General features: G+C 43.5%; 1 protein-coding gene and 1 long non-coding RNA gene across 2 annotated transcripts; both read left to right on the forward strand.

Moving 5' to 3' along the window:
- The first annotated feature begins 283 nt into the window (after positions 1-283).
- On the forward strand, positions 284-10,219 carry cdk13 (cyclin dependent kinase 13). Its single transcript, XM_014180963.2, is given in 16 exon segments — positions 284-2,248; positions 3,241-3,783; positions 3,906-4,073; positions 4,211-4,350; positions 4,538-4,708; positions 5,568-5,757; positions 5,971-6,027; positions 6,204-6,305; positions 6,428-6,505; positions 6,661-6,777; positions 6,887-7,018; positions 7,153-7,352; positions 7,532-8,002; positions 8,242-8,278; positions 8,280-8,559; positions 8,561-10,219. Coding segments are annotated over 16 exon segments (4,188 nt in total). The 5' UTR covers positions 284-1,109; the 3' UTR covers positions 8,924-10,219.
- A 4,384-nt stretch (positions 10,220-14,603) lies between these two features.
- On the forward strand, positions 14,604-18,104 carry LOC106590205 (uncharacterized). The gene is made up of 3 exons (XR_001325019.2): positions 14,604-14,819; positions 15,564-15,691; positions 15,814-18,104. It is a non-coding gene; the product is annotated as an uncharacterized lncRNA (long non-coding RNA).
- Positions 18,105-18,612: the final 508 nt, after the last annotated feature.

Consider the following 18,612-nt stretch of genomic DNA (forward strand, 5'->3'; position numbering starts at 1 on the left):
AAAATCCTAGAAATGTTCCAAACTCATTCTGATTGGCTGGACCTGGCTCCCAAATTGGTGAGCCTATGCCCACCCATAGCTGCACCCATGCCCAGTAATGTGAAATCCATAGATCTGGGCCTAATTATTTCAATTGACTGATTTCCTTATGAACTGTAACTCAGCAAAATCTTTTGTTGCATTTTGCATTTATTTTTGTTCAGTATAGTTTGATATGATGCTGTTTGTCCCATATGACATGTAGGCTATACCCCTCTCCCTCCAACCAAATCACACATTCAGTGTTATTGGCTCTCGCCCTGTGACCACTTCTTGGCGCATCCTAGGGGTTGTATATTTTGGCCTGGCTATAGGTAATGCAAAGTAACGCAGTATGGTATTTGGAATTAAAAATTACTTAAATATGTTAGATTGACTATTTTCATTCCCCATGTGGAGGAACTTAAATGTGTCAGGAGTTTTCCTTTGGTAATGACGTGAACACTGATCTGCACATCATTGGACGTAACAGCAGAATAGTAGGCCTTCAGTTTGAAAGCTACGGTTTGCGTGCTAGTTAGCTACCTACTTCCTTGTTAGTCCAAACTGGAGTGTAATGGCAAGCGTAAAGAAGTTTGTCCTAAAAAGCGAATGTTTTTTCCTTATTTTCAGCACTTTGGGAATATATTTTTAAAGCCGATGTGAGCTGCGATATTCCTCAAACATTTTCTTTCGAGCAGGAGACATTGGGCCTGCTACACTAAGCATGGAATGGAATGCAATTACGAGACACTGCCTAGCTAGCTACAGTTGCTAGCTAGTTAGCTACAGTTGCTAGCTAGTTAGCTCTGGCTAGCCAGCTAGCAAATCTTTGGAATTGCAGACCAGGATTCTAATGATTAGATTTTTTTTTCTCGTATTATCAGAAATTAATGTCGAGGTAAACATTGGATGGACTTGTTTGATGAATCCGATGGATTATCGTTTGGAATAGCTCACTACCAGTTATAGTGACTAGCTAGTTAGCTTTAGCTTGCTAGCTAATTTGTAGCAAATGTTTTGTGTGGCAAGGAACATAACACTAAAGACAACTAATATTACCAAAAGTATATATCACATCTTTTTGATAAATGCCTAACTCGGAGGTGTTTCGCGAGGGTCGGGGAAGAAGCCCATCGGCACAGAGAAGTGCCAGACAGGAGCGGCGCAGTAACGTTAAACCTGGAAGCGGGGCTACTCAACACCGAGAGAAACACCGGGAGAAGAGGCGGTCGTCATCTATCCGAAAGAAACACAGTCACGCTAGGGAGAAAGCACAATGGCATACGCCAGATGAACCAGACAGTGAACGGAGAGGCACTCTTGAAAGAGGTGAACTTCGGACTTTAGTGGAATATGACGATGTGAGTTCCCAATCAGAACGCTTTTCTGGGAGCCCTTCGCCGAAACCAGAACCGCATGCTACTATTTTAGTCGACCGACTTAGCGAAGTTGAATTCACAGGCATGAACGGACCGACATCACCAGTGAGAAGGTCTCGAAGAGACAGGGCTGTATTGCATCTCAGGAAGGATGAACAAATCAGTGGTTCATCCGAGAGGAATAGACAAGAGAAGGAACCGAAAAGAAAGGAACGCCAGAGCCGTGAGAGGGACACTTCGAAATCTCGTGGTAGTAGCCTGAGCGCCACCAAAAACAACCGAGACGGTGCGAGAAACATTGACAGTAACGGCAAGAAGACGTCTACAACCTTGGCCCCCATGTCTTTGGACAAAAAGGAGTCTAAACGGCACAAAAGTAAGACACGTTCTGAAAAGGAGCCCCCGTCTGCATACAGGGATGCACCACAATCATACCGAGATGACCGTGAAGAACTCGGGGCCTACAGAAGAAGTCCTGGTTTCAAGGCAGACAGCCCACATGGGAAATCGTATTCCTATGGATACCAGTCTCCCAGTGGTAGTTATAATAACCAGTTTATATCTAGAAGAAGTCCCAGTTATGGGAACAAAAGGCTGTCCCCTACTTCAACATACTACAGCCGAGATTCTGAGGTCTATGGTGCCTACAACATTTCAAAGTCGCCCAGTTCATACTCAAGCAACAAAAGAAAGCGGTCTCCAACGAGCCCATTCAACTGGCGCAGGTCTCCAAGTTATGGCCGACATAGTCCATTCGAACAGGGAGAACTTGCATCAAGTCCCTACGGTACCCGTCGGCGATCACGAAGTCCATACCGAAAGTCACTGAGCCCAAGTCCAGACGTAAGGTAAGCAATTGATCAGAGGTTACTGTACTGTCTGAAAGCGAATTATTAATAGTTGTTACCCTCCACATTATGAAATCTCCTGGGGAAAATAGTGGCATGAATGTATTTTTTTGTTGTTGAGAGAATTTAGTAGTACTGAGAGACATTGATGTAAATTTGAGGGCAGAATCTGGATCACCCAAGAGAGCAAAGCTTTGTGTAACTCATTTAGTACAACTGTTTTACTAGATTGTGATTCAGATTGTAATGATGCCTTCAATGCCACTGAAAGTGTTTATTTGTCATTCCAGCAGTCTGCTAATGTAACAGTGTATTAGACAATATGAACATTTTAAAGAGACAGCATACCAATTGGCACATGTTTTTCTGTTGCTTATTAGAAAAAATTGATTTAATTCTTGGTGTGTTTCCTGACTGACTCTGCATTTGGTTAATGATATTTGTCACCCATGAGACACTAGACGCGGAAGCCTATTTTACTTCCTTAAAATAACCATAATGAATCTGAGAACTTAAATCTGTAATTTTGTTGTTTTTGTCGGATGTTTGTTACGCAATTTTACATCTAAGGTGTTTGCAGTATTTCTCAAGTAAAGAAAATGTGTGACGTGTTATCTTATGTAAACAAAAGTCGGAGCTGCTGGGCAGGTCTGTCTCACTGTCTATGCTATTGGATAGAAAGCAATCACAGCAGCTATTCACCCCATGTTGGAGGAGAAATGGACATTGAACAATCTAAATCCAGCCTTCATATTACCTGTTATGATGCATGGATATTCCAAACTCTTTTATTTTTGTTGTTGAGGATACTGACTTTATGACCAAAATTATCCTACTTACACTTTAGTCAATTTCGACACTAGAATAACTGTTTCTGACTCTAATCGATGCCACACAGGCCGTTTTCAAAGGGATTTGTTGCTTTTTAAAGGCAGTCGCTCTTTAAAGGGAACTTTTCTCCTATGAAAGATTCATGTGTCTCCTTTCTCCAGGCGATCTGGCAAGTCTCGAAGCAGGAGTCCGTATTCCCCCTCGAGGCACTCACGCTCACGCAGCCGCCACCGCCACTCTCGCTCCCGCAGCCGGCCCTCCAGCCTCTCCCCCAGCACACTGACCTTCAAGAGCAGCCTGGCGGCCGAGCTCAGCAAGCAGAAGAAGGCCAAAGCTGCCGAGGCAGCTGCCCGGGCCAAGAGCTCCAGTAACACCTCAACTCCCACCAAGGTTCCCTCTGCAGGCTCCCACCAACCCAGCCCCAAGACCAACCACGCCACTAAGAAGGGCCCCAGGACCCCTGTGTCGAGCCAGCCCCAGTCCCCCGCAGACAGGACCTCCAAGAGGAGCACAGAGCCCCCCAAGCCCAGCAGGGATAGAGATGTGAAGGGAAAGGATGTCTCCTCGGTGCAACGAGACAAGAGGAAAGTACCAGCATCTGGACAGGGCAAAGAGAAGGAGCGAGTCACTGCCCCAACTGCCTCTACACTGACATCTCTACACCTGCCCCCGAACATCCTCGAGCACTTAGCTGGAGCAGACAGGTAATCAGAACATAATAAAGAGTTTTTATGATTAAGGGAAGTCGTACATTTTTTCACTCTCATACATGCGTCCCCCTCTTTCCATAGCCTAACTTCTCATCTTATTTTCCTCCCCTGTGCAGCTTGAAGGACGTCTTACCATCGCTATCAGGGAAGAATCCAGCAGAGCGTCAGAAGGCCCGGCACCTCCTGAGCGACCTGCCCCTTCCTCCCGAGCTACCCACAGGCGCCTCCTCCCCTCACAGCCCATATGACGAGAAGAAGACCACCACGCTTCGCCGCAGGCCCAAGTATGTCTGGGCCCCTTCACTTTCCATGTCTCACCCTACCACGTCAATGGCCTATGCTCCTCAATAAGCTCTACTGCCTGGGGTTGAGAACCACTGCTTGACCTAATCTCTTGTTGGTTTGTTTGTCATTCTCCCAGGATCTGCGGCCCACGCTTTGGGGAGATCAAGGAGACTGAGATCGATTGGGGGAAGCGGTGCGTGGACAAGTTTGAGATCATCGGCATCACAGGAGAAGGCACCTACGGCCAGGTGTACAAGGCAAAAGACAAAGATACAGGTGAGGACTACTAAATGCTTACAATGTATTATTTTACCATCAACATTTTAACCAAACAGAATAATCTGTTTGGCAAACTCAAACTCTTAAATAAAAATGTGAGTCTTTCTATGCCCAGGGTAACGATTATGTATGAAAAGGTATCTTCTAATATCCTCTGCCCTTTATCTCTATCCCCGTGGTGTAGCTGAAATGGTGGCCTTGAAGAAGGTGCGCCTGGACAACGAGAAGGAGGGCTTCCCTATCACCGCCATCAGGGAGATCAAGATCCTCCGCCAACTCAACCACAAGAGCATCATCAACATGAAGGAGATAGTCACTGACAAGGAGGACGCCCTGGACTTCAAGAACGACAAAGGTCCATATGACAAACCCACTGAATTATCATGCCGCATACTAAATGGCACTCCATTCCCTACATAGTGTACTACTTTTGACCAGAGCCCTATGGCAGAGGTTCTATAACTTTTTAGGGCCGGGGACCCCTTTTGTGATAGCAAATCAGATTAATCAGCTTTTTAACCTTTATTTAACTAGGCAAGTCAGTTAAGAACAAATTCTTATTTACAATGACGGCCTACTAAAAGGCAAAAGGCCTCCTGTTGGGATGGGGGTTGGGATTAAAAATTAAATAAAAATATAGGACAAAACGCACATCACGACGAGAGACGACACACCACTACATAAAGAGAGACCTAAGACAACAACATAGCATGGCAGCAACATGGCAGCAGCACGGCAGCAGCACAACATGGTAGCAGCACAAAACATGGTACAAACATTATTGGGCACAGACAACAGCACAAAGGGCAAGAAGGTAGTGAGATAAAAATAGCATACAAGGAGTTTTATGTCTTTGGCAGTGCAATGGGAAATGAACCAAGTATCGAGTTGAACATTTTATAATTGGTCGACAAAAATTGAAAATATCCCTGTGAGCCTCCTAGGCCCATGTTGCCCAGGGTTAAGAACACATTGTAGATTAATAATATTAGATTGTATTACACCCCCTAAATTTATCCCATGGATCTCTTGGCCAAAATGTACAAAAATATATATTGATATATAATTGAATTGTTTTAATATTTTGAGATGCAGTACCCCACTTTGAGAATCCCTGGTCAAAAATAGTGCCCTATATAGGGAATAGGGTGCCATTTGGGATACAGACCCATGTGTCTACATTGTTTCTCCATGCATTTGTTCTCCTTTTACAGGTGCGTTCTACCTGGTGTTTGAATACATGGACCATGACCTGATGGGGCTGCTGGAGTCTGGCCTGGTCCACTTCAACGAGAGCCACATCAAGTCCTTCATGAGGCAGCTGCTGGAGGGCCTCGACTACTGCCACAAGAAGAACTTCCTGCACAGGGACATCAAGTGCTCCAACATCTTGCTTAACAACAAGTGAGTGCTCCTCAGGATAGCTAGCCTGCTGGTCCCAGATCTGTCGCTGCTGTCTTGTCAACTCCTATGGTCATTATCACGCCAAAGCACAAGCAGATCTGGGACCAGGATAGTCAAAGAATGAAAAACAATTTATATCCGCTGCGGAATCAGTTGCAATGTCTGACAGGAGTCGGATGTCACGTTAATGCGGTGTTCTGTTCTCTACGCCAGGGGTCAAATAAAGCTGGCAGATTTTGGACTGGCTCGACTTTATAACTCTGAGGAGAGGTAAGTGTCCCGATATGGCTTAGAGTTGATTGCTGCCAATAGTTATTGGCTTTTCAGATGTATTACTTTATCTATGACTGTTTTGCTTCATCAAGCATATTGGTCTCAACTGTGTTTTGTTGTGGATGATGAGGATATTTTTGATACTTATGTATTTTTCTGTCCCTGTCTTGTAGCCGACCGTACACCAACAAGGTGATCACCCTGTGGTACAGACCCCCAGAGCTTTTACTGGGGGAGGAGAGGTACACACCTGCCATTGATGTGTGGAGCTGTGGGTAAGAGACACACCTACGATTTGGTGTGGTGTTTCACTGGCTGAGATTCATGATTCTTGAACCGAGGACAGATGGTTCTATAAAGAGGATCATGCATTCACCCTGTTTTTGTCTTAAATCAGGTGCATTCTGGGGGAGCTGTTCACAAAAAAGCCCATTTTCCAAGCCAATCAGGAACTTGCCCAGTTAGAGCTGATCAGGTACGTTGTTGTCCGAGAAGGGTACTATAAATCCGTCAATTTCTTATCCTCAGTATCCCTTTTAACGGTCTGAAAGACCTTCAGCTATCTCGTTGGACAGTCTTCTTGTTAGGGCATGATATTGAACACTAGCCTTTGGCTTTTCTCCCTTCCAGTCGTATCTGTGGCAGCCCCTGCCCCGCTGTGTGGCCAGATGTCATCAAGCTGCCCTACTTCAACACCATGAAACCAAAGAAACAGTACCGGCGGCGGTTGCGAGAAGAGTTTGCTTTGTGAGTTGATCTGCTTGTTTTAATTCAGTAATTGGGGTCATCATTGGTATACGAGAAGAATGTTATTATCCTGTGTTTGACTAACGACTTCGTGTTTCTCTTTGGTCAGTATACCACCCTCTGCCCTGGACCTGTTTGACCACATGCTGGCGCTGGACCCCAGTAAGCGCTGTGCTGCCGAGGCGGCGCTAAGCAGTGAGTTCCTCAAAGACGTGGACCCAACCAAGATGCCCCCACCAGAGTATGTTTGGCCAAAGGCGTTTTACTTCATAGTCTGTGATTCATTACTGTAGAATATAATTTTTGTGATGACCCAGCCTTTGATCTCCTTATTTCCATTTTGTCTCCTGTCCTCTCCCCATCTCTCTCTTCCAGTCTCCCCCTGTGGCAGGACTGCCACGAGTTGTGGAGTAAGAAGCGGCGGAGGCAGAAGCAGATGCCAGAGGAGCTGTCAGCCCCCAAGGCTCCCCGTAAGGAGCTGGGGCTGGGAGATGACAGTCGCAGCAACACCCCCCAGGGCTTCCCTCCGCCTGGGGGGCTCAAAGTCCAGCCTGTGGCTGCCTCAGCCCTACTGGGTGAGTGAATGGGCCTTTAGTCTAGTACCGCAAAGCCACCCCTCCATACTGGCCTCACACCTTATCAGTTACACACTCACTTTAATGGCTTATATTGCAACGACTAATAACAACTTGGAGTGAATTAAGAGGTACTTTTTAGTAAATTGCTTAAATATATTTTCTTTTGTCTCCCATAGACTCAAAAGCTCCCAACTCCCAGCTGACCCAGGAACAGCTGGCAGTCCTTCTCAACCTGCTTGGCCAGTCCAAGAGCGCTGTCAACCCGGCCCAGATTGCCAAGGTCAACCCCGAGACTCTACAGCAGCTCTCCAAGGTCCTGCCGCCAGAACACTCTGACTCCGACCGGCCTCCGGAGCCACACCCTCCACTCAAGCCCCACAAGCTCCCTCAGTCAGGTGGAGCACCCCGCACGCCCCCCATGCCCAAGCCCCCATCGCCGCATCCCTCGTCGGCATCGCAGGGTAAGCCTGATGGGGAGGCGTCGGCAGCCACCCAGACGGCAGTCACCATGCTGCTGGCCCAGCTCTTCCAGGCCCAGCAGAGGCAGGAAGCTGGCGATGCAGACGGCACAAATGCACCAGCAGGAGGACCTCCTCCGCCACCCTCTGAGCCCAAGCAGCCCCCAGAGCCTGTCCCTGTCTCGCCAGGTAACTACTCATATAGAGAATATTGTGACGTATCTTTAACCTCATTTTTTGCAAGCAGAAATTATGTGTATAGACTTGTATTCACTGCTGTGACTATCCATAAGGATTATTTGTCTCAAATTCTGTACACAATGGTTTTAATTTTGGATATCCCTATGGTAGAATACGAACTTGCAAAGTAGGCCGAGAACTATCCCTTTGCCTTGAACTAACATCATGTCTTGTGGTTTCCCCCGTAGTGTCCGAGGGGAGCGGCGTTTCCTCCAGACCCATCCTCCCCCCCCGACCAGAGACCCCCTGAACCACCCGAGCCCCCTCCCCGCTGCGAGGACTTGGACTACAGGCAGAAGATGGCGCATAAGACGGGCCACCTGCCGCCTATGCCAACCTCAGGTGGAGCTGGTGAGGGAGGAAGGCTCCCGGAGCCAGACTACCCACCCCTCCCTGGCACAGAAGGACCCAGCTATGGCGGTGACTACAGCCGCCCACCCCCTCCACCCTTCCCTCCTGCAGGTTTTGGCGACTGCTACATGGGCCACATGTTGGGGGGTGGCCTGCCCCCCCCACAACCTGAGGGAAGTGTTCAGCAGCAGCACTCAGCAGTCCTCGGCTACCGGGTCCCTGGCCACCTCACTCCAGGAGCCCTTCCCTTCAGGCAGAGGTGGAGGTGTTAGCAGCATGGTGTTCAGCGGTGACAAAGACCATCGCTTTGAGTACAATCACAGCCCCTCCTTGCCTGTGGAAGGGAAGCCCAACCCCACCAGCATCCACCTCTATAACCATGCTACCCCTCCCCCGCCCATCCCTCCTCCGGGCCAGTCCTGGAGCTCCCCTTCCCAGGCTGTGGCCCCACCTATGCCCCTTGGCTTCAACCCACATGTGAACTCTGCAGCCATGCGAGGACGACACCTCCCTTTCTGATTGGCTGTGGCATAGGGAATGGGCGGGGTATGATGGACACCTCAGACTTGTGGACTCAAAAGAAACTGAGCCCAAACCCTCTCAGGCTAGACCAGAGGGATCTGGAAATGCACACTTGATTTGTAATAATAAATACAAAAATCTGTGTAAAGCATTGTATTCCTCCTGTATCTGGAATGTGGGGTATGTTGCAGAAGGGGGGTTGTATAGAGGGGGCTTTTTTTTGCTCATACCGTTTCATATAGTTTTTTTGTTTATGTATTCTACTACTGTCTTTTAAATTAAGCTTTTACATTTTTGAGTGTACATTTACCAGGCTAGGTATTGCTTTTAAATATGTACCCAAGCCTTTCTTTTAATTGCTTCCGAGCAGACTGTTTTGCACTACTGACTAAAGTAGGCGATAACGATTTAGGTATGAAATGAAGTGCTATCTGCACAACTTTTAGAAAATTACCAATGTTTTTTTTATTTTGGGCCAAGCATATGTTGAAACCAGTAGGGCTCAGTTGATCGGGCTCCTGACCTTGAAGGTGGGGTTTGTTTTTGAAGAGGATTGGCGCCTGAAAGACTGGCGGCACATGGGTGTCTGCAGTAAAACTGATAGCTAGTGATTGACTTGATGGAGGAAGGCCATGTTCACTTTAATTTCCACAAGCCCTCTGCCAATAGCCATTGTAAAACAAAAGGAGACATGTAACCCAACTTCAAAAAATACTTTTGTACTAAAATGTTTTTTTTTTGGGGGGGGGGGGTCATATGTTTATTAAAGAAATGCCAACAGTTTTTTTTTGTCTTACTTTGACTGTCGATCATCAAAGAATCATACCTGAACATGTAGAACACACTAACCACTGGAGGACAGTGCAAGTCAACCAACTACTGAACTGATATTTGGCTATTTTCTGATGTAAATTGATAGCATACTAGAGAAGTTCAACTAATGAACGACATAGATGGATGATTGCTTTGTCTTTATTTTTCTATGCAATACTATTTTTGGTTGGAAGGTTGGCTGCCAAAAGAAGACATGGATGACAAAGGCAGGAACCACCTGAAAGGAAGTCAAGAAAACCACCCAGAATAAGAATTTGCTGGAGATCTACCGTTAAGGCCCTTTGCTCCTCTCAGAGCTGAAAGGTGTAAGTCATTACTCTGGTAGAAATGTCTACAAATCCCAGGCTGATGGCTTGTGAGGTAGAGAAATAAGCATTAAACACAACTGACTTCAGCCATACTCCACTGTAAAGAAATCTACAACTACACATTTAAGCTGAATAAATGAATATGATGAAATGTATTTCTTCAGATGCTATTGATATTGCTGCATCTATTTCTGGGCAGTTACTATAGCATATGGGTAGATTATATTGATGTTGCTGCCTACACCCAAGAGTAATACTTGGTTGCACAGGCTTTGGCCAAGATATCTGCTGACAAATGCTTCTTGTAGCTGTCAATGAGCTTGCAGCACCTTTCTACTGGAAGTTTGGCCCGCTCTTCCCTGTTAGGGCATGTGTGAATGTTCTTGGGGCCTAACCTACCCCAAAAGTTTGAATACAATGGGAAACCCGTAGTAGACTGTGAGGTAGTTTTGTGCCTACAGGAACATTCATGTATGCTCTTTTACCCGATATCATGATAAGCTTTGGTCATATCGATATTGGTACCCACCACTAGTGAACATTGTTTTATGTGTCTCATTCCAAAACAATTTAGAAATTTTAACTTCAGATGCATGGGCTACTTCCATTTTCTCTTTGCCTTTTACAGAATAATGTTCTACTTTTGAGATCAAGGAGGAAGCAATAGAGCCTTTATTTTGTGATAATATAGAACATTTAGTTAACACCATTTAGTGGTGAAATGTGTGTTTTACACGCTGCTTTGTTTGAGCATTAGTCTAAGCTTATTTCAATTGAAAAGAGTCGAAGTAGACCTATCGGACTAAATTTAATTTGAAATAATATCTATGTAAAAACGGCCAGCTTCAGTCAGCTATGGTTGAGCTTCTTGTTTGGCAGCTCAGCATCCTATTCGAGAAATGGCTAACCGCATACGTGGAGTGTGTCTGAAAGTGGGCGTTGCGAAATAAAGTGGGAGGATCTACATAAGTGGGTTATGGAAACCTAACAGCTAATTGGGCAGATTGGTTGTCACTCAAGACCGTTTTACGCGGCAGCTTGCTGTTCCTAGTATTTTTAGCTAATCCTAACGCTTTCCCTAACCTTAACCTCATTCTCCTAACATTCTAGGTTAGTTATCCTAACCTGCCTGGTGAATTATCCTAACCGGCTACGTTAATTCTCCCAACCGGATACGTTAATTATCCTAACCGGCTTAGCTAAAATGCTACAAGGAAGCAATAAGCGGTCATGCAAAATAGTCTTGAGTGACATCCAATCTGCCCAATTAGCTGCTATGTTTCCATACACCCACTTATGTTGATCTTTCAACTTATTTCGCAAAGCCCACTTTCAGACACACCACATATGCAGTTACGGATTGCTATCCGCGATCATTGGGAAGTCCCTACCCTAAACTTTAGCCTTGCCCATAACTCTTACCAAACCCTAACCTTTTTACCTTAACCATTTTAAATGCCAACTTCAATGGCGAATAGTAAGGACCATGCACTTACTCATACTTGTCCTTGTCCTATACTTGTTCACGAACGAGTCAGAATTTTTATATTTTTATATTTAAATTTTTTGACTTTTTCGTTTTTTTGTTTGTTTGTTTTTTGCAACTAGCACATGAACGCGGCTCTATTTACAAGACCCGAACTTTCCTTCAGTTCTTATTGGTCAAGGTTACGCCAGTCAATATTATGTCAGCACTCAATATTCCTGAGACGTAAGTGATTGTAGGACTCCAGCACGAGCAGGGCAGATGTCAGAAACGTGCTTTTATTGGTGAGGGACAGTCAGGGTCTTTTCACTGAGCCGCATCATTTGGCTCCTTCACGTAAAAGAGGAGCATAATTTTGCTCACAAACGGCTCTTCATTCAAAAACTTGAATATCGACCTAGAACCATAAAAAAAATGATAATCTCTAATGTAAAGCCCAAAAGGTAGGCAACCATTATGTCAGATCGTGATATGCACGTTCAAATGCAGTTATTAGATCGCCTGCAATTTTTTATTTTTTTTATTCACGACTTAAAAATGAGCATGGACCAGAGTGATGTGCTCTCCCCACTATTTATGATATCTGCATTGAGGATTTACCATCTTCAGAAAATGATTTTGTAACGTATTTGCAGATAATGGTTGTTTTGAAGCTCAAAATGCAGTAGGCCTACTAGGCTAGCAGTGTGTAAATCAGGGTGTCAAACGAACGAACGTCTCTCACCGATATGATTCGGTTCCCAACGTTCACCAAAAGGAGCCGTTCAAAAAGACCAGTTTGTTCGCGGACGACTCATCAATAGCTTTCAGCAGAGAGGTCCTACAAAATCTTTCCATGAAAATAAGACCATGAAGTGAGGAGTTTTTAGATGGAGGTCAATGAGGGTGTCGAATTTGGTCAACAAAAAATGTAATTGCTCATTTGCTATGTGAGGCTTATTTGATCAAATAGAAGTTTCGTAATGGTAGGGTTGTTACGAATGCACTAGCAAACACAAAATATATATAAACGCAACATGTAAAGTGTTGGTTTCATGAGCTGAAATAAAATAAATAAAAGATCCCAGAAATGTTCCATACGCACAAAAAGCTTCTCAAATTTTGTGCACAAATTTGTTTACATCCTTGTTAGTGAGCATTTCTCCTTTGCCAAGATAATCCATCCACCTGACAGGTGTGGCATATCACGAAGCTGATTAAACAGCATGATCATTGGCATTTCGGTTACTTAAAAAAAAAAAAAAACATTATATATTGTTTCCACACGTATCTGCCCTGTCATTGGCTAGAATGGCCCCCCTGTCTAACCTCCTCTCGCTTGCCTTCCATCTTTGAGGACATTTATTTCCATTGTTAGAGCTGTCACTCGACATTCTCAACAATATAATAGATAGTCTTTGCTTTCAGTCAGAAAAGGGCTTTCACCACCCTGACCAATGACTGTATATGAATGGACAAAGCCATCGATCACGTGACACCATTCATAGCTACGTGAAGAGCACTGAAGCCAAATTAAGTCAGTTAAGATGGCATCTCATGGAGACCTAACGTGCTGTTTGAGCTACTCCAGGAAGTGAAGTTGCAGGCTAGCTCAATGCTTCCCCCTGTCCATTGACCACGTGTCCATGCACACCAATATCCGTTATTATTCGGGATACTCAAGTATTCTATTTTTGAGTTGACGCATATAAACGTCATATCCCGTTTACAATAACCTGATTAAGCTTGTAATCCTGCGTATGTGAAACCAGGATAAGATGCCTGGGATATGCATATTTTAGATGGGATACTGGGGCATGTAAACATCTTATCTTGTTTACTGTTGTTTTCTTGCGGCCTGCACAGGCTCAGTTGCACATATCATATGTGTTGTACAGTCTGTGGTGTTTTGTAATGATGTTTTCATCTGATTGTCAAACAAATCACTTCAAAAAGTAGGCTACCTGCGCAGTTCGATCTACCATAATAATTCAATAACAATTTATTTTGCTGATACTCCGTACTGAACCACATAACATAGTGGGTACTTTCACTCCTAATTTAGACACGTTTCTCCTTATAATTTCCAACATTTGGTAGGCCATATACTTTTGGACATTTGGTAGGCCATTTGTCAACTATAGTTAGAAACATGCAACTACTCTTCTGTCATAAATCGTTGACCTAGAAGACTAAATAAACTAGTGCTTACCAGAATAATGTCTTATATCAATAGTTAACACTGGTAAAGTTGTCTGTTTCGTTTGGAGACCGGGATAAAATGCAATAGCTCCAAAACAGTGGAAGGATTGTTCATGTGCAAAATGTCCAATGTCATCAGTTTGACCAGTGTTAAGGAAATTAAAAGCTGAGAAAACGATTAAACACGTTTATAAGACTTCAGTTCATCTTGGGCGCATATTTTATGTGGTTGAACTAGTCCGCTTGCATAACGGTGTCAAAGATAACACATTACACACGCCTTCGCGTTTTCTCAAGAGATGCTGAAAGAAAGAAATCATATTTCTCCACTCCTGTTCCCGAGACAAAATTAACATTTGTTGTATGATTTTACTCCAGGAAATGTATAATTCTGCAGGAGTTAATATTAAATTACATGTGAGAGGTTATAGGCCTACAGTGAATGTCCATATTTCAGTTACTATTCCATTTAACCCATATGAACTTCAACCAGGAATATTCTGTTTATTCATGGATACAGGGATACTCCTGAATGGGATATCAAAGGTGCATGTAAACAGCTTATCCCGAATAAGACCTTAAGTGGGATACAGCTGCCAACTCTCACGCATTGTCCGTGAGACACACGCATCCAGTTCTCACGCTCACACACCACACCTCTTATATCTCACGCATCTAAAAGCACTGGTTTTATTTTACTGATTAATCCAGTGTATATTCAGTGCGTTAACGTTTTATGTTCTCCAAATCATTTTGAAATCGAAGCATCTGCACCTAGGGGCGGAGCCAGAGGGGTGTCCGGGGTGGCACTGGACACCCCTGACATCTGATTGGCCACCCGGGTGCCACCCCAACATTTTATTCGCTACTGACAGTTTGATGCTGATTGCCATCCCATTTCACCTCTTGTTGAAAGAAGCACTTATTTTGACATTCGGCGGTGCATTTTTATAATCGAGGAAGAGAGAATATTCGTTGGTTGCGAGATACAGAAGAATAAGAAGAACATACAGAAGAAGAAGAGAGAATATTTCCACAGCTCCATGAGCTCTTTTCACGCTTGGCGAAAGCATGATATAGTGAAGTAAGTTTTAAGGTTTAGCATCGGGTTTAGGTTTCCCGAACAACTTTTACGAAAGTTGAGTTGCTGTGTAAGTTAACGTTAGACCTTTGGCTCCATTAACAGACAGTTAATCAGATAAGAGAGATCGGTTCCCAATTTAGCCTAACATTATGTTTAAATCTGTGCTAGTAATACACGCATATACAGTGCAGTGTCGTAAGTTACAGTATACGAATGTTTAGCTAATGTGGGGTAACCAGTAGGCTACAGCTGTCAGTGTTCAGCAATTTGAAATCCATTAACTCAGTTAGATTTTCGTACTGGAACTCAATACAAACAATTGTTATTATCAATCTGTTAACGTTACTCAAAATATTACCACAATTAAACATGAAAAGAAAGGGAGAGATATCAGACTTATTTTTAAAGAAGCACAAACAGGCAGATAAGGTGCAAACAGACCCCAGCCCTTGGATCACCACCGGACTCCAGAGCAGCTCCTTACATGAGGCTAGTCAGAGTCAGTGTGGTCAGACTTCACAAGGACCCAGTCTACCACCACCAGGTCAGAGCATCTACCAGGCAGTCAGTCACATGCCCAGTTCAGAATTTAAGTTTAGCTTCAGCTTGTAATAGATGATTTTGTCAGATTAAGCCTCACTTTAAAATGTTGGTTGTTGATTCATGTGTGTTCTTGTTTTGATGGCTGTGGCATTTTTATTGTGATTATACACTAATGGTTCTTGTGTTATTTTAATGTAATAGATGTATCAAGGGATGACACAGAGACCTCTGGTTCTGAGCAAGACAGTGAGCCAGAGCTGCCAGGAGATGTCATCGAGCCCCCCCAACTGCATCAAGCACCAGATATGCTGTTCCAAAAGGACCCAATGGTAGGCCAGGCCTATACTTTAAACTACACATTTTAGTTAGCAGCTGTTAGTATCTAATATTGTGGATCCCTTAATTATACATTTCCATAGAGAGATGACACATTATTTAATGTGTATTTCAGACATTTCAAGATCCAGAGAAGAAGGTCCTGTACAGCTGTGTTTGAAAATATTTCCCAGTACTCAGCTTGGTACTAGGAAAAGGGCTTTCAACAGCTCCTGGTATAAGGACAATTCATGACTTGAATATTCTGTAAATCAAGATTTGACTTATTGTTTGCCTGTAGGCATTTTTCTCTGCCCAATACACCTGAATCTGCCTTCACATCACAGTCAGGTTTTTGTAACTGGAAAAAAGGCGCTGTTTAAAGATTCTGGGTTTAAGCTCTATTCCAAGGCAGAGCATCATATCAATGCTATGTATGCTTGGAATCAGCATAAAAGGGCTATTGACAGCAACTCATCAATGTTAGATGTCATAAATGAGGACCGGAAAAGAAAGTGGAGGAAAACTGTACTTACATTAAAACAATTGCAGATGTGCTCCTATTAACTGCCACTGAAAATATAGCACAGAGGTCATCGAGAGTCTGATGACTCTCACAACAAGGGTCATTTTTGGACAATCTTAGAAGAAATAGCAAAGCATGACACTCTCATAGAGAAAAGGATGAATGCATGTGGAAATGCTAAGTACACAAGCCACCAAATCCAGAACGAAGTTCTTGAGGGCTTAGCTGAGATGGTACAAAGTGAAATAATAAGAGAAGTAAAAGAAAGTGAAGTTTTTCATGTAATTGCAGATGAAACCAAAGATTTAAAGAAAAAATAACAAAAGTCTTTAGTTGTGAGGTACTATGACAACGGGGCCATCCACAAAAGCTTTTTACACTTTCAGTCAGCTAAAAGCTTAGATGCAGCAGGTCTCACAAAAATTATAATTGATTGCCTTGAAAAACATGTTCTGGACTACAGAAATAATCTTGTGGGGCAAGGCTATGACGGTGCATCCGTCATGAGCGGAAAGCATTCTGGTGTGTCTGCATGGATTAAAAACAGTGCAAGATTTGCATTTTATGTGCACTGTAATGCACATTGTTTGAATTTGGTTCTTGTCGATGCTGTAAAATCAGTGCCTGAGGCAGTTCTGAGAGTGCTACAGGATATCACACTTGAAAATAGTGGTGATAGATCAGTTATATTTACATTTCATAGGGCTTTTGGTTACCTTTTGTAAAGTGCTTGGTGATACCAAATGTCTTTCGGACATGCTCCAGTCAAGCTCTCTTGACCTAGCAAGGGCTGTGGATCTAGTAGGTGCCCTTACAGACACATTACAGGACTTCAGAAGTGAGGGTTACTTTGGAGAACTATGGACAGAGGTTGAAGAGATTTCAGAGCACTGCAAAATAAGTGTACAAACAGTGTGTAAAAGACAGCCTAAAACAAGCTTAAGATTTCACGACTCATTGATGATGAGCACTGTAGGACAGAAAATTTGTGATCAAAGTGATGGTGAGAGCTTCCAAAGAGATATCTTTTATCAGGTGCTTGACAGTCTCACAGCTGAGCTGCAGAGGCGTTTTTCAAAGAAGAATTGTGTGATAATGCAAGGGGTCCAGTCTCTCAACCCAAAGAGTACAACATTCTTGAATGAGGAGCCTCTATTTGCCTTTGCTCAGACCTTTGAGTCAGATTTAGAGGACCTCAAACATGAGGTTCACCAAACCAAGTGGCTTCTTGATAGGCATCTTGATAGGAGAGAGAAAAGTGGAAGGGACAGACCGTCTACTCTACTTGAAAGAGGTCTTTCATGAGCTATTTCGACTTAAGATTTCTGTTGTTACACCAGTCAGTAGTGCTTCTTGCGAGAGAAGCTTCTCAGCTTTAAAACTGATTAAAACCCACCTCAGGACAACAATGGTTGATGACAGGTTAAATCACCTCGGAATTCTCAGTGTTGAGTCAAGGAGGGTACGCTCCCTCAACATGGATGAGTTTGTGAAACATTTTGCCAGTTCTCAACAGAACCGCAGAATTATGCTGTTTTAAATATACCTAGGAAAATTTGGTACTTAGGCAGTCCCTCTGGTCAGGATTAAAACCTGCACTGTGTATTAGCTAGTATACTGACATTCTAAAATGGTCAATCCAAGGCGTATCATGTCACACAGATTTAATTTGGTCTTGATTAGGCCAATTCCAAAACTTTTCTTTGTTATTAGTTAACATAGTATATATGTGCATAAATATGATACTGTACATTTGTAATATTGATGGGCAACAAAATTATTTTAATTTTTCAAGTCCATTTCTTGATACCTGGTATGTCAAATTGCAGTGTGTTTTTTTGTAAATTTACATTTTTGTAAATAAACTATGCAATTTATGTAACACACAAATGCTGTCTTATCTCCTTGGTGCTTGAGCTTTATTTTCGGAAAATATTTTGGATGTTCAACACTTATAGACCCAGATTATATATTCATGAAAACAGAGTGACCCAAGTCTCTCGTGTGTGTGTGTGTGTGTGTGTGTGTGTGTGTGTGTGTGTGTGTGTGTGTGTGTGTGTGTGTGTGTGTGTGTGTGTGAGAAATTGAGCTGCAGTTCCGAGGTAGAGACATTGACTATTCACAGTATGTTAAAGAATTCTAGTGAAGTTACCCTTTTGGACCACACTATCTGCCACATTGAAGAAGTAATCAGAAATCATAGGATTCATTCATGCTCCTTAGATGCAAGGTAAGGGTTACACACTCATTTTCTGTCATGGTCTATGGACCCTCTGAAGTAGCCTTGGCCACCCCATGTATAAAACTCTAGTTCCACCACTGTCTGCACCTGCAATTTAATAACCTTACGAGCGGAACCTCTAGCATTATTGTCCTGTATTGCCACAGCACTGTGAACCGCAACGCATT

Source organism: Salmo salar, chromosome ssa29 (assembly GCF_905237065.1).
Source record: "Salmo salar chromosome ssa29, Ssal_v3.1, whole genome shotgun sequence".
NCBI classification, from domain to species: Eukaryota; Metazoa; Chordata; class Actinopteri; order Salmoniformes; family Salmonidae; genus Salmo; species Salmo salar.